This window comes from Lepisosteus platostomus, chromosome 23, assembly GCF_059453375.1.
Source record: "Lepisosteus platostomus isolate fLepPlt1 chromosome 23, fLepPlt1.hap1, whole genome shotgun sequence".
Lineage (NCBI taxonomy): Eukaryota > Metazoa > Chordata > Actinopteri > Semionotiformes > Lepisosteidae > Lepisosteus > Lepisosteus platostomus.
In genome coordinates, this window is record NC_142633.1 from 5,954,248 (window position 1) to 5,976,377 (window position 22,130).

Below are 22,130 nucleotides of genomic sequence, written 5' to 3' on the forward strand. Positions count from 1 at the left end.
CCTATAATCCTCTGTGCTGTTGCCACAACCCTGTATAGTGCGTCTCTGTCATGTGTGGTAGTTCTGCTGTACCACACAGTGATGTCACTAGTGAGCTTTCCCAAACCACATTTCTTTACGCACCGCAGAAGGCGCAGGCGCTGTTGTGTCTTTTTCAGATTCGCTACAGTGTTGTGAGTCCAAGCCAGGTCGGTGGAGATGTATAGGCCGAGGAGCCTGAAGCAGCTGACAGTTTCCACTGCTGTGCCCTCGATGCCGATTGGGGCGTGACTCCCTCTGGGTCTCCTGAAGTCCACTATGAGTTATTTTGTCTTGTTGACATTCAGGGCCAGATTGTTGTCAAGGCACTATCTTGTAAGACACTCCACCTCTCTCCTGTATGAGGACTCATCGTTGTTGTTGTTCAGTCCAATAACAGTGGTGTCCATCTGCAAACTTACTGATGTGGTTGCTGTTGTACAGTCGGAGGTGAACAAGGAATATAGCCTAGGACTGAGACAGCAGCCCTATGGAGCTGCAGTGTTTAGGATCCCTGTAGAGGAGATATTTTTGCCAATTATCACCACCTGCGGTCTGCCCATCAGGAAATCCAGTATCCAGTTGCAGATAAGCATAAGCCCAGATTCCTGAGTTTTGGGCCCACTTGGCAGGAACAATTGTGTTGAAGGCCGAGCTGTAATCAATAAACAGCAGCCTAACATACTGTAGGTGCCCACTCTGTCTGAATGATCTAGGCCAATGTGAAGTGCTAGAGATATGACATCATCAACTGACCTATCAGGGCGGTAAGCAAACTGAAGTGGGTCAAAGGAGTCTGGGATAGAGCAATTTAGGTAGGACAGTACTAGTCTTTCCAGGCACTACTGAAGTGAGAGCCACAGGGCGGTGATTGTGAGTGGTTCCAAATCGCAATCTGAGGCGCCCACTAATATTCCAGGTTTTAATGTCACCTAAGATCTATAAAAAAGAACTTGGATAATATTAATATCTGGACCATCCATTTGTTTGACAAACAACAGTGAATATTTCCCCTAGCCAGTGCAGATCCCAGGCCCTAAAAGTTGTAGCCTAGTGTATCCAAGTATATCAGTGCTCGACAGCAAATTCCACTTCTATTCTATGGTTTTTGCAACATTACATGAGTTGTGATCTGTGCACAGGTGCTGCCAATCTCCAGGCTCGGGCTGCTCACCGCAGGGCGTTTCGATCCCTCTCCAGGCTGCTGACCTCTGCCTTCAGCCCCCCGACCTGTGCCCTGAGCTCCGAGGCCCGCGCCCTGCTCTGCCTCAGCTCCTCCTGGGCCCCCTGGCTGGCTGTCCGCTGCAGCTCCAAGTCGCTTTCCAGCCGCGCCTGTGCACGCTCCAGCTCGGACACCTGCAAGCACGCCAACACCCCAGTTCACACGGTGCACACCCTCGCCTCTCCGTTGCGCTTTTCAGCACTGAGAAGCGTTTTTGCTGGAAGAGTTAGCATGACAAGGGATATTCCAAGGATTAGAAGCTCAGAAGAGGAAAACTGTCTAGAAAAGGGCATCCCAACACAAGGGTATCTTTCCAGCTCTTCCTTTTTGATCTATCAATCCATCCATCCATTTCATAAGTGCTTTATCCAATACAGAGGCACCAGCTGGTACGCCATATGACCCTGGAACTTTGTTGTGTGCACTGAAAATTCGGGACGGGTTTTCAGATTTTCTATTTTAATATATGTTGAATACGCAGCACACGTACTACAATCCAGCGCGCTAATACTTGAGTGGACACAAGAGCTACAATGTAATTCTATACCACTCTATAGGAATGCGTGCTACGAACATAAGTGACCAATTGTATTTAAAAAAGATTATCTCCAGCAAATAGGGAGGTAGGGGAATGTGCATGATTTTGGAACACTGCCAATGTTGTAAGCACAGGAAAGCCTAGAAATGCATACTACAAACGCTGGCAATCTTGTGAGCACAGGAAAGCGTGATAGATAACAGAAAAATATTTAAGAACTCTTCTAGGTTAATTTGAAAAAAATACACCGAGCGTCTCTGTGTTTCGCTCCCATGTGCATGAAATAAAAACTTATTTTAACTTCTGAGATAGACTCCTGAAACGGAAACGGAGAAAAATGCAAGCTTGCGGATTGCTAAAGCAGGTAAGCCCCACACTATTTTGAAGAACCTTATTTACCATTGGCAAAAGAGCTAACATGTATTATGTGTGGAGAAAAGGCTGCTAAACAGCTCGACCTGCTGCCCCCCTCCCACTGAAAGACACAGTCATTCATAGAATTATTGATATGGCGGATGATATCAAAAGTACGTTGATAGAGCGTGTTAAGATCAGCAGATGCTTTTCACTGCAATGAGATGAGTCTGTAGTCGATTTGGTCAATTTGCTCGTTTACGTTCGATACGAGTTTGAGGGCATGTCGCATGAGGACTTTCTGTTCTATAAGCCGCAACCAACAGGAACTACAGGAGAGCACATTTTTCAGCTTCTGAATGAATTTATCGAAGAGAATGGCATCGACTGGATAAAATGCGTCAGAGTTTGTACAGACGGTGCTAGAGCGATGACAAGCCGACATAGCGGTGTAGTTGCACGAATTAGAGAGGTTGCTCCAGATATGAACTGCAGCATCCACCGCGAGGCCTTGGCCGTCAAGAAAATGCCTGAGGATTTAAAATCTGTTAGACTCTGTTGTGAATTGTATCAAGGCTCGGCCAATGAATTCACATCTGCTTTGCTTGACTAAACAGGCTCACCCCACTTACTGAAATGGTGTTTTTTTATTGTTTATTTTTGATTGTTGTTGTTCTGTAAAGCGCTTTGAGAAGCCACCTTTAAAGGCACTATATCAAATAAAGTTTATTATTATAATATTTATTATATGTGTATGCGAGTGTGTGCACGCACACACGCTCATGTTGGTCACTGAGATTTTCTGGGGTTCCTATTAGTAGATGACTTGTAGGTGGTAGGTGGTACTTGGATGCTTTGGTTTGATACTTGGTCCAGAAAGTTTGAGAACCACTGCACCAGTCTATTGCAGGGCCCACACAGACACGATCACGCACACACTCACACCAAGGTCAGTTTTCTCAGAATGCAATTAACCTACCAGTTTGTCAGCATGTCTTTGGACTGTGGGAATAAACCAGAGCCCCTACAGCTCACCCACACGAACACAGGGGGAACATACAAACTCCACACAGACAGCTCCCCGGGAATTGAACCCAGGGCCCCAGCGCTGCAGGGAAGCAACCATGCTGCCACCTTTTTGAGCTATCCAGCACTTAATATCTTCTTTTGAGAGCTATTCAGTAGTACATGGCAAGATTTGAAAATAAGCCATGACACAAGTGTTTTACATGCTATGTAAGATGGCACAGAATTCAAAGGAAATGATGAAGTGCTGTCTGCATCCCAGATCAGAACACTTGGAACTGCATAGACTGAAGCCGGGATGTGGTGTGGTGTGGAACACAGTGTAGCAGGTAGCACCATCTAGTGGTGAGAAAAGCACCTGCTGCAGTGGATTTCAATCTTTTGTGGGGAAAAAAAACTTGCACACTCAAAGGTGCCTCAAGACAAAAACAATGAGACAGCAATGCATTTCCAGAGCAAACTGGATCACCTGCACAGAAGAGGCCACTTTCTCTGATACAGCAGTGTTAAACCTGTAAGGTAGAGTAGCTCCAACAAGTACCAAGCTGCAAAAAGCAGTAGAAAAAAATACTGCACCCAAGTGGAGATTTAGACTAGTTAAAAACATCCCAAGCTATGCTCTATAATCTGTGCAGCTGTCCTTTACAACAGAACCTTAGCAAAAAACACGCAGGCAGTGGGATTGCCAACGCAAACACAGTGTCACCAAACACTACAAGCCTCAAGGCTGTGTCCTACTGTATCTCTGGGGCTTTTCTCCCTTTTTTACAAAAAACTTCACATCCTGGGCTGACTCGGTTAAGATTTTTAAATCTGCAGATTATGCTATTATTGGCCTCGTCTCTCATAATGATGAGGTTCTACAACGCCAACCTGGCGTTCTGATCATCAATGGTCATCGCAGTTGTCTGTCGCATGTTCAACTCAGCTCAATAATGCTCAACAATGCATCAGAAACCAGGGAGATCGATATTGATTTTAGATGTGTCCAGAACACACAATTTCCCGTCACCATTAATGACCATCAATAGTGACCACAAATTCCTTCCAATTCTTGGGATCATGTATAAGTGACGACCTTAAAAGGAACCCCAGCATAGATCACATACTGTACTTAAGGCGGCACAGCAGACGATGTACTTTCTCTGTACTTCAGAAACACAGCGAGCCAACAACTTCAATTGTACACATCCACTATTCAAATTATTTTGACAACTTCCATCTCTGTTTAGTATGGGAATTTGGAAAGCTATACAAAAGGAAAACTGGAAAAGAGCATGTCCGAAGACTCAAGTTTATGCTGTGAACGCCCTTCCATTTTTTCCTTGACACTAGCTATACCTTCAGTTGTACTTACAAGATTATTTCCGACCCCTCTTAGTCAGCCCATAATAATAATAATAATAATAATTGCTTACACTTATATAGCGCTTTTCTGGAAACTCCACTCAAAGCACTTTACAGGTAATGGGAATCCCCTCCACCACCACCAATGTGCAGCATCCACCTGGATGATGCGACGGCATCCATAGTGCGCCAGAACGCTCCCCACACACCAGCTCTCAGTGGGGAGGAGAGCAGACTAATGAAGCCAGTTCATAGAGGGGGATTATTAGGAGGCCATGAGTGGTAAGGGCCAATGGGAAATTTGGCCAGGATGCCAGGGTTACACCACTACTCTTTTCGAGAAACGCTCTGGGATTTTTAATGACCACAGAGAGTCAGGACCTCGGTTTTACATCTCATCCAAAGGACGGTGCCTGTTTACAGTATAGTGTCCCCATCGCTATACTGGAGCATTAGGACCCACATGAACTGCAGGGTGAGCGCCCCCTGCTGGCCCCACTAACACCTCTTCCAGCAGCAACCTTAGTTTTCCCCAGGAGGTCTCCCATCCTGGTACTGACCAGGCTCACACCTGCTGAGCTTCAGTGGGCTGCCAATTGTGAGTTGCAGGGTGATATGGCTGCTGGCATAATCTTTTTCAGCTCTTCCCTTCAGGCAAATGCTTTAAATCAATCCTCTTCAACCTCTTCTTTCCCACTACCATGCAAACCCTTTCCACCTTCAGGTATTTACTGTAGCATCTCTTTTACAATCCCGTTTGCTACATGTAAGACGAATGTTTACATGTGCATGTGAATGGGATTGTGTTTTGCTATTTCAATCTGCATTTTGTTTTTAATACTGTGTGTGTTGTGTTTGCCTTATCGGTGTTCTCTTGCTGAACCAAAAGCAAATTCCACCAGATATCGTTTTGTGACAATAAAGAATTCTACTCTATTCAAAGTCTATGTCACTACAGAAGAATAATTATATGACCTTTATGTATAAATGGGTAAATCTTTTTTTTTTCCCCAAACAAGAAAAATCTCAGTTTCTATGGCACAGATGCTATAGACATTGGTTGCTGGAGAGTGAGATGTGAAGACTTGCCTTGTGCTCCAGCAAGTCCTTCTCCCCCTGCAGCTGTGTGAGGCTGGTGCTCAGGGACCTGCTCTCCTGAAGTCCAGCTCTCAGCGCCTGAGTCTCCATTCGCAAGCTCCTCAGCTCACCCTGACTCCTGTGCAGCTCCTGAAGACAGGAACATAAAGCCTTTACCAATAAATGCCATTTGGTACATTTAGACTGCCTGGTTATGGCCTGCAAATCAATCCTAAAATCTAATTTTATCTTTCTGAATGATCATAGGGTTTCCATTTCAACAATGTGACTGGGTAACCTGCTTCAGACTCCCACATCCCTCTGTGTAAAGGGACCCCTTTTCTTCTCATGTTTCAATATACCTCTTCCTTGGTTTTCACTTGAGCCCACTGTTTCATGTTTTACCACCGTCCTTCAATGTGTCGATTGAGGTACATTTTCTCCAAAGCATTTGAAGTATAACTGAATGAAGTTTCCTGTTCAAGACTAATGTTCAGCAAATGACTAATTTTAACAATCAGCATATGAAGTTAATTAATATATCTGGTTGCTCTTGCCTTTTGTAATGAAAAGATCTAATTGTACACAATACAATTGCACGCAAAACATGTGAACACACAACAATTGAGACTAGCTGTTAGTATCTCTTCTGATCCCTAACATGTTTTGCATGACGAATACCAACTGATTCCTTCAACTAGGTAAACAGACATTTTAGAGTCCCTCAGTGCAGGTGTAACCTTACGAGAAATTCTTTTATCCCACATTTGATCAAACTACTCCACAAATGGACACAATAAAGGAGTGCTGGTTTATGGGAAATTGCAATTAGTGGTTATGTGAGGAAATGGAAGGTATTGTGCAATTATAGTGGCTTGGGGTTATTGTGGGGGAAGTGAGCTTACAGGTTCTGGTAAGCTGTGTAGGAGTGGTGTGTAATGTATGGGTTGATGTCTTTTATGTAATGTTATATTTATTCTTAATGTAACATTAAGATGTACTGTTTATACTTTTTGTAAATCACTGTGTATGTAAAATATAACTGCGTGGATGAAAAACAAGCAGAGTGGTGGCTCTGTGGCTAAGGATCTGAGCCTGTGGCTGGAAGGTTGCCGGTTCATATCCAGTGGCCGGCAGAGGAATCCTACTCCGTTGGGCCCCTGAGCAAGGCCCTTAACCCCACATGCTCCAGGGGTGCTGTATAAATGGCTGACCCTGCGCTCTGACCCCAAGCTTCTCTCCCTGTTTGTGTGTCTCATGGAGAGCAAGCTGGGGTATTTGAAAAGACAAATTCCTAATGCAAGAAATTGTATAATAAAGTGATCTTAACAAATGTCTTGAGAAATTCTATCGTAGGAAGAGTATTTCAGACCTGGAGCACAGGGAAGACCAACTGCAACCAGAGCTCCCCGTACAATAACCTGCAATCACTCAAGCGAGCTGTGAGGGAGGGACGGAGAGGAAGGCAACCTTAATAACAGCCCATCCTCTGCCCCCTTAAAAACGGCTGAAGGAAGACCCGGCTCTCTGCTGTCTGGTGTTCAGAAGCCCTGTAGCCGTTCGGCTCTATATAAGAAGAATGGCGCCCCACCTCCCTCTCCTTTTTCAGGGTGCCCTGGGCAGCAGTCAGGTCGACCTCGAGCTGCTTCCTCCACTCCTGCTCTTCCGTCAGACGCCCCTCCAGCACCGCCAGCTTCTCCTGGCTGCTGCTCTTCAGCTGCGGGACACGGGGGGATAAATCGTAGATCATCGCTCAGCCCCCTGCACAGCCCTTGCAGCTTGGGCTTGCAGACCCCTTCACGAACGGCCGAGATGAAGCTGAGCTCAAGCCTGTGTCCGGTGTGCAAGTGGCCTCCAGTCACTTGGCCTAAAGCAGGGTTTCTACATCCTGGACAGGAGTCCTCTAACTGGACATTAGTGGACTTTAAAACTTGTATGTAAACTCTAATTTGGATTTTAAAACAGGCCTAAAACACTACAGTCAAACAGGTCTACAGCAGCAGGTCTACAGAGGTTAGCTCCTTAAAATGGTGTTTCCTAATCATTAATCAGTTTATCAATCTATGCGCACGCTTTACGTTGGAATATTACGGTTTCTACTTTAAGAATCAATGGTTCAATGGAGAACCGGTAAAGGAAAATGTTTCTGGAAATCTAATTACATACACTGTACACCTGTCAGCTGTCTGGTGCTTGTTAAAAAACTGCTAGCAAGTCAAACAAGACCGTTTTTAAATCCATATTGGCTGCTCCTTTAAATGCAATTGTTGAGCAAAAATTCTTTACGTTTAGTTCTATCACAACCACGCAGAAATAAGAAGGCTGATTGGTGAGTTTGATACAGTATGATTCCTAAAACATGAATTCCAATATCTTATTATTTCTAATGAGTCCAATATTTGGGGTCTTCAGTTCCCCAGAAAGGTAAACAGTGAGTATGAGTATCAGAGGCAGATTTGCTTAGCCCAGGTGATTCAACATAAATGTCAACTGAACCTGATCCTTAAAAGGGAACTGCAATGCTATTTTTTATATTTCAGGATTAGAAAGAATCACAATGATCAGTACATTTCAAACCACAATGAAAGTAAAAAAAAGTGTGTATAAACAGAACCTTTTTAGAGGGTTGAGCAGTAGAAAATAAAAATACTTTAAAAGAATGTAAGATTCTTGTTTGCTTGGTTACCAGCTGCTAACGCATCCCAGATACACAATTAGCTGATTTATACGACTTGCAGAGAATCAGCTGAATTGCTTGTTCCAGATACCCTCTGTTTTCAGCTCTGTCCACTTCCTCTAAATGTCCACTTGCACCCCCAGGTCTGTGTTTTATGGCTGAGCTTGGATGAACATCTTGGCTTAATGTAGGTGATGCCTCTGAGGATTTCAAACACTTAAATGTTTTGTTAAATGCCTTTATCAATCTCCTCAGTTCAAAAAGAAGTCTGGTTTCTAACCTGCCTGTGGATAAGAACATTTTTCAAAATGCACTAGCTAGAGCTGTTATTGCCCTGACTCACCTGCTGAAGGGTGGCCTGTTATTGCCCTGACTCACCTGCTGAAGGCAGGCCTGTTATTGCCCTGACTCACCTGCTGAAGGCAGGCCTGTTATTGCCCTGACTCACCTGCTGAAGGCAGGCCTGTTATTGCCCTGACTCACCTGCTGAAGGCAGGCCTGTTATTGCCCCAAACTCACCTGCTGAAGGCAGGCCTGTTATTGCCCTGACTCACCTGCTGAAGGTAGGCCTCTGGCTCACTAGTGAGGGCAAGGGGCTGAATTTCCCTCTTCAGTTGAGGTCCCTCCAGATCCTGAGAAAGCTGACTCAGCTCTCCCTCCAGGCGTTTGATCTGCATGGTAAACGAGATTGATTTGCATTAGTTTCAAAAACAGCTACAAGATAAGTTTAAAAGTTATCTAACCTGTATTTAGATGACTTGGAAAAGTCAGCTACAGATCCCTACTAATGGGTGATGCCAGAGCAAATAGGAAGAACCATCTGGAAGTCTCACTGTCTACCTACTGCTGAAACGGCAGACAACACACTTCCCTGTGAAACTGAATTTCCAAACCAGTGCCACAGAGGACAGTGCTGTTGGAGATGCTGTTGTTCAGATGACATTAAACTGAGGTTCTGACTACATGGTCACTAAAGATGTGATTGAGCAGGGGTGTACACCCTGGTGTTCCTGGCTCAATTCCAATCCAATCAAGACTTGCAGTTTGACTTAACTGGTATAGCAACTATTTCCCCCATTTGATCTACTGTGTAGGGGTGAGAATAACACCTCAGGTCAGTGCTGCAGCTCAGTGGTGAACTAAATGGTTCCTCTCCTATATGTAAAGTTTTTCGGATCCTTCATGATGAAAAACTCTATATAAATGCAATTAATAATTACAATTATTGCTATGCAGACAAGTTTCCTTGGACTAGGTGTGCATTCAGAGTGAACTCATGAATAGCAGTTCTTTGTCAGTTTACTGTCAACAGACTGTCTCCATTGACAGTCAAGACCTACAACTTCAGATTGGCTGATATAACTTTAGATCAAATCAGAATGATGACACACTCAAAAGAAAGCAGAGTTAATGATTGACTGTACACTGCTTTCTCCTCATCTGCGGTTTTGCCTATTGACAGTGTCAGCCTCAGCCTGGCCTGAGAGGCTTCTAGAACATCCTTAGAAGTCCGAAGCTTCTAGAACATCCTTAGAAGTCCGAAGCTTCTAGAACATTCTCACAGGACTGTAGCTGCTCTGCTCTCCAGGGCTCAAATCAAAATTTGAACATGTTTTCCTCCATATTACCCATCGCATTGTGGTTCATCACATCGTTCTAAAGATTACCATACTCATTAACTGGACAGGTATGCGCTTAATGTTCATGTTTATAACAGAGCACTGTGCTGTACTTTCTCTTATTTTCCTTCGTTATCAGGCATATCTCTGTTGATTTGCATGTATTAGGTATCATTGTGGTGTATATATATGTTATTGGGGCAGCATGGTGATGCAATGGTCAGCATTGCTGCCTCACAGTCCTGGGGCCCTGGGTTCAATTCCAGACCTGGCGGGTTGTTAGTGTGGAGTTTGTAAAGTACGTTCTCCCTGTCATCGCCTGGGATTCCTCTGGGTGCTCCAGTTTCCTCCCACAGCAAAGACATGCTGGCAGGTTAACTGGCTTCAGGGAATATTGTCCCTGGTGTGACTGTGCGTCTGTCTGCCCTGCGGTGGACTGGCGTCCCTTCCATGGTGTACCCTGCCCTGCTCTCGTTGCCTGCTGGGATAGACTGAATTGGAGGAAGCGGTTGGAAAACGGATGGATACACATGGCACAGGAGAGCTCCCAGGCGGAAGGGGTGCTCTCTCACGCGCCGGGGGGGCCTGACCTTCCGCCGCATGCCCTCGGCCTCGCCCTCGTGCCGCTCCCGCTCCTCCTTGCTGCGGTTCTGCGCCTCCCCCAGCAGCGCCTCCAGCTCCTCGTTCCGCTCCACCAGCTCCTCGTGCTCCGCCTGCAGCTTGAGCAGCCGCCTCTGCAGCTCCCGCAGGCGGCAGGCCTGGTCCTCGGCCTCCTGGCGGCACCTGCGGCCACAATCAGTAACGTCTTCATCCAGCAGGGCACATTCAAATCTAACTGTAGACGTACTTATAATAATAATAATTCCATACACCTATATAGCGCTTCACAGCTAATGGGGATCCCCTCCACCACCACCAGTGTGCAGCCCCACCTGGATGATGCAACGGCAGCCATAGTGCGCCAGAACGCCCCCCACACACCAGCTCTCAGTGGGGAGGAGAGCAGGGAGGGAGGAGAGCCAGTTCAGAGATGGGGCTTCATTGATCTTCAGTGGGCTGCCAGTTGTGAGTTGCAGGATGATATAGCTTCTGGCAAAACTTATTGTTCTTATTAAATCTTATCATTAAGACGAGCAGATCATCAGTATACAGTATATCACCCTGCAGCTCACAACTGGCAACACACTGAAGAGCTCAGCAGGTGTGAGTCTGGTCCGTACCTGGATGGGAGACTCCTGGGAAAGCTGAGGTGTTAGTGGGACCAGCAGGGGGTGCTCACCTTGTTTGTCCTAATGCCCCAGTATAGTGACAGGGACACTACACTGTAAATAAACTGCAGCCTTTCGGATGAGATGTAAAACCGAGGTCCTGACTCTCTGTGGTCATTAAAAATCCCGGGGCATTTCTCAATAAGAGTAGGGGTGTTCCCCCAGTGTTCTGGTCAAATTTCCCATTGGCTTTTACCAGTCATGGCCTCTTAATAATCTCCATCTATAAACTGTAATCATCACTCTGCACTCCTGCAGGTTAAATTGGAACAGTGTTTGATTCTTGACACCAACAAGAGTTAGATAACTTATGCTGAGCTTGTCTGATATTATTTCAAGCTCTTCCATACTCAGTAAGTTTCACACAAACCTTAATTCTAAAGCAGAGCTGACTGTTCTCAGTACACAAACAGGAGTCTACAGTCAAGGCCCTTGACAAAGCCCTCTCTGTAGTCAGCCATGCTTTTTTCTATTTTTTGCAATGGCTTGCAATGGCATACCATACCACATTGTCTGCTCTTGTTTCTTTTCACACTCCCAGTTGTTTTTTTAAATTCCAGGAATCAGGCTGCAAGGGTTTTAGAAATTTGCAAATTCCCACCTGCAAACAACACCTGTCATGTACAGTAGGGGCATGTCAATAGGCACATGGTGCCACCCTGGCAAAATTCGACACAGAATTAACACTTCCCAGCAGACCTGAGCCAAATAGCAATGAAATATTGCTTAATACTATCTCAAACTCTTCCACACCCTGTAGGTTTCACACAAACCTGGATTCTAAACCAAAGCTGACTGTTATACTCATCATTCAACTCCCTGTACAAACAGTTATTCAACACCATTATTCTAAATTCTGAGAAAAATCTGTAATTTTATGTTGATATTTTCAAATGATCGGTATTCTTGAAATACTAATAATGTCTGATAATATTAAGCATGTGAAAAAACACTGAAACATTTGGACTATTCAATGCCCAAAATATAATTAAGCCGAACTATATTGTGTGCTTGGGTAGCAGACTGGGACTTTGATGCTCAGCTGCAGTTTGGGAGTGATACTTTCTTGTGCTCTTTTGTATTGGTATTGGTATTTATACTTGGTATTTAACAGACAGGTAATTTGGGACTATACACTGTAAACTTCCCTCCACCCAATTTCTAACAGTTATAGACAATTCAGGGTCAGGGGGAGCTGGAGTTTATCCAGGCAAGTAATTGGCGCAAGGTTGGATACACCCTGGACTTGCTGCCAGTCCACTGTAGGGCACACACGACACTCACACCAGGGCACACAGGAGGAACATACTGACTCCACCCAGATAGCACCCCAGGTCCAGAACTGAACTCTGGGCCTCAGCACAGCAAGGCAGCCACTGTGTGACCGTGCCACCCTTGCACTGTAAACTTATGAATCCACATTTTACTACATAGTGATATGTTACACAATATATACTTTGTAGAATACATCTGCTGCAGGAGAGACCTTTTATGGATGAGCTCCTCTTGATCCTTATTTCTCAGGCTGGCATCTGCAGTCTGTATTTCAGGGCCAGGGCCGGCGGAGAGCTCTTCAGCCTTCACCTGGCCCAGGAGAGCTGCAGGAGACAGTGACTCTTCTGCCTTTCCTCCTCCATCCCTGACGGACTGCGGCTCCCTTCTCAGGCTCTCCACCTACAAGACAACGGGAGATCAATAAAGGTTAAAAATTCAATGCGAAAAAAAAAACTATTGAACTTGCAAAGCACTTTTCTTCTTGTCGCATTTTACCAACGCAAGGATATCCACGTTATCCACCAAGTTCTGCAATGACAATACCGCAGATAAAATCATTTTCAGTAGCCGCATGACCCTAATTTCGAAATGCCAAAGCCAAGAAGGTTAATGGTAATAATTATAACACTAAGTTATTCTAAAATGTGCTGTGAGCATGAGTAAACAGATCAACAGCAGTATCACTATCGGGATCAGAGCCTGCTTGGTGCAACTGGTGCACGAGACAATGCTGTGTGTGTGTGTGTGCCTCATTTCACAATCTGCATTAATATAAAAATGATTAGAAAAAGAGAAGAAGGTGTGACAGTCACTTGTGTGAGGATATATGTGAGCATGTGTCACGTCAGCGCTGCTGAGGCTGATTAGGTCCAGACACACCCAGGAAAAAGGCAGCTGAGAATGTTCAACCAGCCCAGCTGGGAACTGGTTTCAGAACACCCCTGAGGAAAATACACTCAGAGAAAAGGAACCGTTTCCATCTTCTAACCATTTCTTCCAGTTCAGGGTCGCAAGGGAGCAAGAGGCAGACCCGGCAAGCAACAGGTACAAGGCAGGGTCTGGGCAGGCACACACAAACGCACCCTCACTCACACTTAAGGGTCATTTTTCCAGAAGCCAATTAACATACCAGTAGGTCTTTGGGCTGTGGGAGGAAACCAGAGCACCCAGAGGAAACCCACATGAACACGGGGAGAACGTACAAACTCCACACACAATTCCTCTGGTCTGGAATTGAACCCGGGGCCCCAGCACTGTACCACCATGCCACCCCTCTTTCAACCATGTTAATCACAAAATCGTTCACTGTGAGCTAGTTACACAGAATGGCTTTAAAGGGCTGGATTCAGGCAGTGTTTTATTTTCCAAGCCCTTTCTATTTTGTTTGTAATGTATTCAGCGTGTCAGTACATGTAATGTATGTATTCGGAATGTTCAAAGCCATTGTACAAAAAACAATGATCTGACCACAAAACAACTTAGTCAACACTAGGGGTCAGTAAAAATGTACAAGCAATACTATATATCATCACAACAGAATTTTCCTTGGCTGATCCACGGGTCAGAGGGTTACTATGACACTGTTTCTACCCTACGGGTAAAAATTAGGACAAATCTGGCGCACCAAATATTAATTCGGCGCAAAAGGTTTTGTTATCTCGGAGCCCTTGGTTTAGGTAAATTGCTTGGCTGCTTAGAGCCCCAAGGCCACCAGGGGGCCCCCTCACTGTGCAACACAACATTCCTATTCAGCACATTCAAATATGATCCACAAATTCCTTCCAGTGGCCTTTTCTGTTGCTACTGTGAAATCTAGGCTGTTAAAGTTGGTTACTTATAAATGATAATATTATTAGTTATGGATGTAAGCGTCAATGTAGTAAATGACTCTCATCTTTGACGAAAGAGGACCATATCAGTTTGGTTCCAGCTGCTGCTACACCGAATGCTGTTCGCTGCATTTCGGAAAAATAGTAAATGTTGTGTTGCTTAAATTAAAAATCTTGTAGTTGCAACCGGTAAATGCATATTGTCCGCCAAAATGACATTCCTATTGGGTGCTGAAAAAAGGAAGAGCAGAAAAGAAAAGCAGGTTAAGCGATCTCAAAACAGAAGTACGCCAAATCACATCACTGCGATAAGGCATTTGTATCTGTTTCAGTTTTGAGTCTGTCAGATCCATGTAACTAGCGAACAGCAGACAAGCCATATTTTCTAGCTTGACATGTAGGCTACTAGTTGTATTGAGCATATCACTGCACAGAGCAAGGTCATGCTTCTTTATGATGTGGTTTGTGCTTCTTGATCTTATTTTTAAGTTATTTATTGTGTTCCTCAAAGCTGGTTAATAAAAGATTTCTAGTGATATAATTCATTTATGTAATTGATCTAACTAGTAAAATCAGGTGGGGTGGGAGCTGATAATAGTAGTGTGTGTGCCAATCATGATCTAGAGGGGCCCCCTTCCAAGATCTTGCCCAGAGCCCCCAAAAAGCTAGGGCCACCCTGCTTCATTCTGCAGGCAATCTAACCATGACGGCTTATTCAGAAAGACCGTGGGTGAACTCCTCCACATGCAGAGAAGGTATCTTGATTGCCCTGTCAGCAGCCCGCACTGTGAGTTCCTTCTCACCCCTGCTGGACTGAAGCAGTGCGAGAGAGGAACGACAGAGAGAAAGGAGAGCGAAGCACCGTGTCCAGCAGCGATCTCCTCTCCGCGTCCAGGTGGCGCACGCGGGCTCTCAGAGCCAGAATCTCCCGGTCCAGCCTGTCGTTCTGCTCTTTGGCCTTCTGCAGCTCGGTCACGTCTGGGGAAAAGGGAATTGAACCGCAGTCAGAGAATGGGCAGGGAACCCGAAGCACTGCCGAAACACATCAGAAACACACAGAGACGCTCTGAACCCTCTGAGTCGTCTGGGGAAGGAGTGGCTCCAGACGCCGTGTGTATCGGCAGGTTTCAGACCCAGGTCAGGACAGAGGGCTCTGGACTGTTCATTAATTTGTCTCCTGCAGGGAGACCTGCAGCTGCTGAAACTGTTACTGTATCAGGAATCCGACTGACACCTAGTTACTGATGAGAATTTATTTTATTTATTTGGGAAACAAATCAGATATTAAATGAATACATTACGAAGCCAGTATTGGTACAAAAAAAACTACTATACCTTCTTTGTTCCTTTACTAATTATGTTCCCCTCTAGGGTTACACTTTTATTTGTGCTGTTTTTTTTTAAAACCTAAATCCTGGAGCACAACAGCTGTTCTGAAATCCACCATGCTCGTCAATGGGAAGTGGCAGAACTGAATATTAGTCACGTTCAGTACTCTATGCTCCTACTTTTACTACATGGTGTCTCACATGCCGTCTCACCAAAACTCTCTTTCCAACAACACCATGCCTTTTCATTATTTCACTATTCAAAACATTTAACGCCGACAACAGTGAAAGAAATATGAATAATAAAAGCGAATTTGGGGTAACTTGACTACTGGGCCATCTATTTCGTTACACAGAAGAAGTTCTGGGACTCAGCTGGGAGAGCCCGGCAGCCTGGGCCAAAAGTTGTCTCACCTCTCTCTTTGAGCTTGGCCACCTTCTCTTTCAGCAGCTCCACCTCCTCATTGGCTCTCTGCAACTCTGGCTCTGAGAAAGAAAAACCATGATGATTAAAAAAGTCCTTGGCTGATACTCTTAGCCAAAGCACCTTACCTTTGTTTCTGCCCCAGGGTACAAAAAGCTATGCCCCAACTGGGATATGAACTCGCAGCCTCCCAGTAACGCTGTGCTCAGCCCAATCCCACTAAAACTCATACGGCCTTTCAAGGGGAGCAGACTCGGTGCAGAGCGGTAGGCGGATAATCGAGGACCGGCCCACAGTTATGCTATGCTACCCTGCCCGGCCTGCTGGCCTGCCCTTCCCGGCGCTCACCGCACTGCCCCCCCGCCTGCCTGGCAGAGTCCAGCTCGTCGCTCAGCCGGCGGATCTCCTCGTGCGCCATGGCCAGCCGGCGGGATGCCTCGTCCAGGTCCCTCTCCAGACGCTGGCGCGCCAGCCGCTCGTCGGACAGCTCGGCGCCGTGAGCCTAGGGGAGGGAGGGAGGGAGGGAGGGAGGTTCAGCGCTGGAGCCCCCAGCCCCTCGTGCTCCGCCCCGGGCACAGGGGCGAGGACCAGGCCTCTTCCTGAAGGCCACAAGATCTCACTGCCTGTTACTCGCTCAAGACATCCTCCCGGACCACCGCCGCGGTCAAAATAATTCACGGACTTTTGTTATAGGATCTGTCCCAGATCCAGAGCTTCCTCACACAAGATGGGAATCAATGGACAGAGATCTGTAATTTCATTTTTGGTGCAAAATGAATATACAGTAGAATATAGATTAACATATTCCAGCAGGACTAGATAAAACAGTTTGGGTATCTAAATTGGTTCACATTCAGGGGGAGAAGCATAGATAATCCTTTTTGAGGGGCACTGGCCATAATTTTAAGAAGAACTCTCAAGGCTGTCAGATTATATTCTATCATGGTTCATATTTCTTTTGAGAACAAAAGGTGAAACTTAAAACTGAAATTTTGCATCAGTGCACAGGCCAGCGAGGATAGTTTAGGACCTGGGGCAGTATAAGGTCAGGATTGTGCTGTCAGTGTGTTAGAACAGCACTGCTCCATATTCAGTCCTGGGAAGCCTTTCATGATCTGGGTGTTTGATCCCTTTACGCATACAATATATTCACATATTCTACTATGAAGAAAACATTTCTTTAAATTTGATTGAAACTAATCATTAAAATAGTACTGAAAATTATCTAGTTTTAACTACTAATATGCAAAAGAGCCCTGAAATATTTAAAACCGCACTCTGAATGGGTACCCTTGATTGAAACCCTTGGTTTGAGGGCAGGTCAGTGTTAGTGCTGCAACACACTTCTAAAAATTGGGTCTTCAAACAAGCATGCTCAGATATAAAGACTTGAGTTTCTTCTCGTGCTCTTGAATGTTGGGATGGTTTGATCAGATGGGCTGCAGATAACCCTGAGCTCAGTGGACACCACCAAGCAGTACAGTTCTGCCAATGTCTGCAGAAGCAAAAGATCTGAGGATTAACCAGCAACCTACAATATATTAGACAAGGAAAGAGGTATGAGACAGTGGTTAATGGACACTGGTGAAGTCAGAAACATGCACCCTGGTGTGGCTGGTGTCATGCTGAAGTCTGTGGATAGTGAATAGGAGTTAGTATGGCTCTGCAATAGCATTAGGACATGGCAGGCACAACGCTGCACAAGTCAGAGGGAGGGGCTGAATCACTGGGCAGGACATTTAGCACAAGACAAATCTAATCTGATTTCCCATCTATGGTTTTATTGCTATGCCTTGAAAAAATTAAGACTATATTACATAGTTTCCTTTTTGTTTGAATATCCCATGTTGCTTGTGTTTCAAGAAAGAATTAAAAAAAAAGAATTGCCAATTACTTTCCTTCTTATGTCCCATCAGTCCTGTTTCATCTCAGATCTCTTCTACAAGCCACAGAGGGCGCTGTTGCACAGCCTGGCCAGCTCGAGCCCAAAAGTGCTCGTGAGGCCCAGAACAGAACCAAACATGTCAGAAATATAAGATCCAGTCTGAGGTGTGAAAGGGCTCCTTCACTCTCCTCAAGTAGGATTACTATAATTTGAGGGAGGTTCCAAGTTTTGTTTTCCAATAAGATCATTCAAGGTTTGAGTCAGACAGCTGTCGATCATTATATTATAAACTGTATTATGGACGAGTAACAACCCCATTTCTGCTCAGACCTGTATACATGAAGACCTGATTGTCCAGAGTACAACAGGAAAATGTTTGCCAGTCAGTGAGGATTCAAACTGAATTTAGTAAGTTTCAGATTCTTTTACAGAAGGCTTTGAAAAAGATAAGCAATATGCATCACTTTGTGTTACCACAATAGTTTCAGTAATATGTGCAGAATTTGTCTTTTCATTGCCCTGATAATGTTTTGGAGCTGCAGTGCACCCAACATCGAAGACATCATCTCTCAATTACTGCCAGTGGGCTGTGTCTTCAAGGCTGCTGTCAATCAAACAGCTTTCCCAGCTGCTGGTGAGGATCCCAGTTTTTCCATCATGTCAGCCCGGGGAGAAAGGTGTTTGTCAGGCAGCTGTGCTCAGTGTGACCAGACTGCAGCCTCACGTGGGACCCACCCGCTCTTTGGGAGTTTACAGACTGCACGAGCTTCATTCAAGCTCTGGATACCTGGGGCCTTCATGCAGGGCTGAAAGCTGTGCACAGCTGTGCCTCCCATGCCTTGCTACGCAGAGCGTCGGATAAGGAATGCGAGTGGTGGGAGGGACATACGGAAGCACCAGGCTGTGTGCTCTGTGCTGCCTTCCGCACGCCGAAGAGCTTCTTCCAGGGGCTCTGGCCTGAGGACTGCGAGTCCTTGTGGAGAGACAAGGGGGATAAATTCTCAGGTCAGCGCAGCTCAATGCAGCTCCATTTCTATGCACACCTCCTGCGGGGCACAGAACTCAGACACCATCAGATCCTCCATCCACTTAGGCTGTAATAAACGTATTATTATTATTATATTATACGCTTTATTCTTCCGAAAGAAAAGCTTATTGACTCCCAATCCACTTGCTAAAAAGAAAGAAACCAACTACCAAGCAAGCACAATGATGCACACATAGCTCTGCTTCATGTACATGCTTGAACTTCATGGATATACTCCTTGATTCATGGCGAGGCAGTTTAGTTATACCCTGTCATTATTTTTCATTGAAATTAATACCAACTAAGCTTTTTAAAGGCATGGATTTATTTTAGCACAAAAAAGCTACATCAACGTAAAATAACTTGAAAAGCTCCTTGAAATGAGAATAATGTGAATCAATGGTTGATTTAAAAGCATTTACAAAACTGCAGCTCTCAGGAAGTGGCAGTGAGAGAAGAAAAGGTTTCATGAGGTGAGGAAGAAATGTATTTTTTGTGTGCCGGTGGAGAAAAGAAGCAATCCCCTGAGTGTCCGCTCAGTGTCCACTGTGTTCACTCACCTTGTTCATTGTTTCTTTGGTTCGCTGCATAGACTCTCGCTGCTGCCTCAGCTCCTCCTCCAGTGTCTGTCTGATCTGATCCAGCTCCTCCTAATCACCCAAAGAGCAGGCAAGCAAAGATTCACACCCAGATACACCACAGCCAGCCGTGAGTCCGCTGAGGAGAGCCGTGTGCAGCCTGGAATTGCTCCATACCTGCAGGTGCACTTCCCTCAGACTGCCGGTCAGACTCTGGGTGTCCAGCTTCCTCTCGGCTGCCTCCAGTTTCTCCAGGAGAGTCGCCCTCTCCACCAGCAGGTAGGCGATCTGCTCACTGGGGCTGCTGTGGGTGATCTCTTCCAGCCCTTCCTGCTCCAGCATCTCCTCCACCTCCTTCAGCTGGGCCTCTGCTCTCCAGCACAGCAACAGACAACAACAACAACCACGTTTACAACTCGCCGACAACTCGGAAGGCTGGGAGTATCGCTAAGGATTCCAGTCATCCTGGTTTCTCACTTTATCTCCCCCCTTCCCTCAGGTGAGCGTTACAGGAGCATAAAGGCACGAACGTCCAGATACAGAGACAGTTTCTTCCCATAAGCTGTCAGCTTACTGAACTCTACCCCTACCACTGGCTCACACCGATGTGTTTTTAATTTGTACATTATTTAACTTGTTTGTTGTTGCTGCTGCTGCTGCATTTCTGTGTTTATGTTTTTGGTGATTCCTTTAATGTCTTTGCATTGGAGCATACATGCAAATAAGCATTTCATTGCACCGCATATGACAATAAACTGAACTGAAACCCAGCAGCTGAAGTCAAACACGGCTGCTTTCAGATGTTCAAAGGAAAGCTCACAAGAACTACAAAGATGCTACTGACAGCAAAGGCTTGGAACTGTACAGTGTTGAGAGAAAACACTAATTTATGATAATGCATTCTGAAACAATAGTTATAATAAAAAACATTTTTAGGAATAGAGATTAGTAATATTTATGCAAAATACCATGAAAGCAAAAAGAGAACACACACTAACTCTTGTTGTCTCAGCCTTCTGCACCTCTCAGGTCTGTAGGCAGATAGGTACTTATGAAGATAATATGAATGCCTTGAGCACAAAAGTGATATGAAAAAGGCCCACAGAGTCACTATGTATAGATGTCCTCATTTTAATACAAGGGCTATCTTGTGATTACCTCTGAAGCTCATATTTCTGTAACCATGTATCTCATCAATAGCAATTCACAGGGTTTGAATAATGAATAACACTGGAATTAAATGTACCCACTTACAGAAAACATTTACAGAAATACGGTTGAGTGATATTCTGTTTACAAGACTTAAGAAGCACCTCAATTTTTGTATATTTGAAGACAGACTTTGGGATTGACTTTTAAGCACTTCCCTGCAAGACCCATTTGAGGATGTATTTGAATAACTCACTGACATGGTTATCACATGGTGTCACAAGAGCCACAGGGTAATCAATAAATCAACTAGTACCCAGGCAGAGAGCTGATTGAGATGCCTTTGAATTGCGACAACAGCTCAGCCGACTTTCACCAGCCACTGCAGATTTCTGGATGACCTCCGGCTCCTTTCATCTGGGAGCCCACTGAAGACCTCAGCAGGTGTGAGCCTGGTGAGTACCAGGATGGGAGACCTCCCGGGAAAAACTAAACCTGCTGCTGGAAGAGGTGTTAGTGGGGCCAGTAGGGGGCACTCACCCTGTTGCCTGTGTGGGTCCTAATGCCCCAGTATAGTGACGGGGACACTATACTGTAAACAGGCGCCATCCTTTGGATGAGATGTAAAACCAAGGTCCTGACTCTCTGTGGTTATAAAAATCCCAGGGCGTTTCTCGAAAAGCGTAGGGGTCTTACCTCGGTGTCCTGGCCAAATTTTCCCTGGCCTTTATCAATCATGGCCTCCTAATAATCCCCATCTCTGAACTGGCATCATCACTCTGTTCTCCTCCCCGCTGTGAGCTGGTGTGTGGTGAGTGTTCTGGCAGACTTTTGCTGCCGTCGCATCATCCAGGTGGGGCTACACACTGGTGGTGGTGGAGGGGATCCCCATTACCTGTAAAGCTCTTAAAGGACACTCCACTCCACTTTACAGGTAATGGGGACTCCCCTCCACCACCACCAGTGTGCAGCCCCACCTGGATGATGCAACGGCAGCAAAAGTGCGCCAGAACACTCACCACACACCAGTTCACAGTGGGGAGGAGAACAGAATGATGTAGCCAATTCATAGATGGGGGTTATTAGGAGGCCATGATTGGTAAGGGTCAATGGGAAATTTGACCAGGACGCCGGGGTTACACCCCTACACTTTTCGAGAAACGCCCTGGGATTTTTAATGACCACAGAGCGTCAGGACCTCGGTTTTATGTCTCATTTGAACGACGGTGCTTGTTTACAGTATAGTGTTCCTGTCACTATACTGGGGCATTAGGACCCACATTCTGGCCCCACTAACAGCAGCAACCTTAGTTTTTCCCAAGAGTCTCCCATCCAAGTCCAGACCAGGCTCAGACCTGCTGAGCTCCAGTGGGCTGCCAGCTGTGAGCTGCAGAGTGATATGGCTGCTGGCTTCAATGTAAGGAATCCTTATTGGAATTCTTCATCGGAGCTTCCGCTCTCGGCTGAAGCCTGGCCGCAGCGACGCGAA

General features: G+C 45.5%; 1 protein-coding gene across 4 annotated transcripts in view; it reads right to left on the reverse strand.

Moving 5' to 3' along the window:
• LOC148641909 (uncharacterized) overlaps positions 1–22,130 on the reverse strand; it is a 62,836-nt gene that overhangs the window by 28,846 nt on the left and 11,860 nt on the right. For 2 of the 4 annotated variants that reach the window (XM_088616752.1, XM_088616751.1), the window contains exons 4-15: positions 19,670–19,860; positions 19,475–19,564; positions 18,777–18,860; positions 16,351–16,504; positions 15,993–16,064; positions 15,113–15,228; positions 12,633–12,820; positions 10,469–10,661; positions 8,814–8,930; positions 7,174–7,299; positions 5,595–5,732; positions 1,193–1,374 (exon numbers count right to left, since the gene is read on the reverse strand). In XM_088616752.1, the coding sequence (XP_088472878.1) occupies positions 1,193–1,374; positions 5,595–5,732; positions 7,174–7,299; positions 8,814–8,930; positions 10,469–10,661; positions 12,633–12,820; positions 15,113–15,228; positions 15,993–16,064; positions 16,351–16,504; positions 18,777–18,860; positions 19,475–19,564; positions 19,670–19,860 (1,651 nt within the window). Of the gene's footprint in view, positions 1–1,192; positions 1,375–5,594; positions 5,733–7,173; positions 7,300–8,813; positions 8,931–10,146; positions 10,360–10,468; positions 10,662–12,632; positions 12,821–15,112; positions 15,229–15,992; positions 16,065–16,350; positions 16,505–18,776; positions 18,861–19,474; positions 19,565–19,669; positions 19,861–22,130 lie in introns of all 4 variants that reach the window. The other 2 variants (XM_088616754.1, XM_088616753.1) reach the window with 2 other exon arrangements.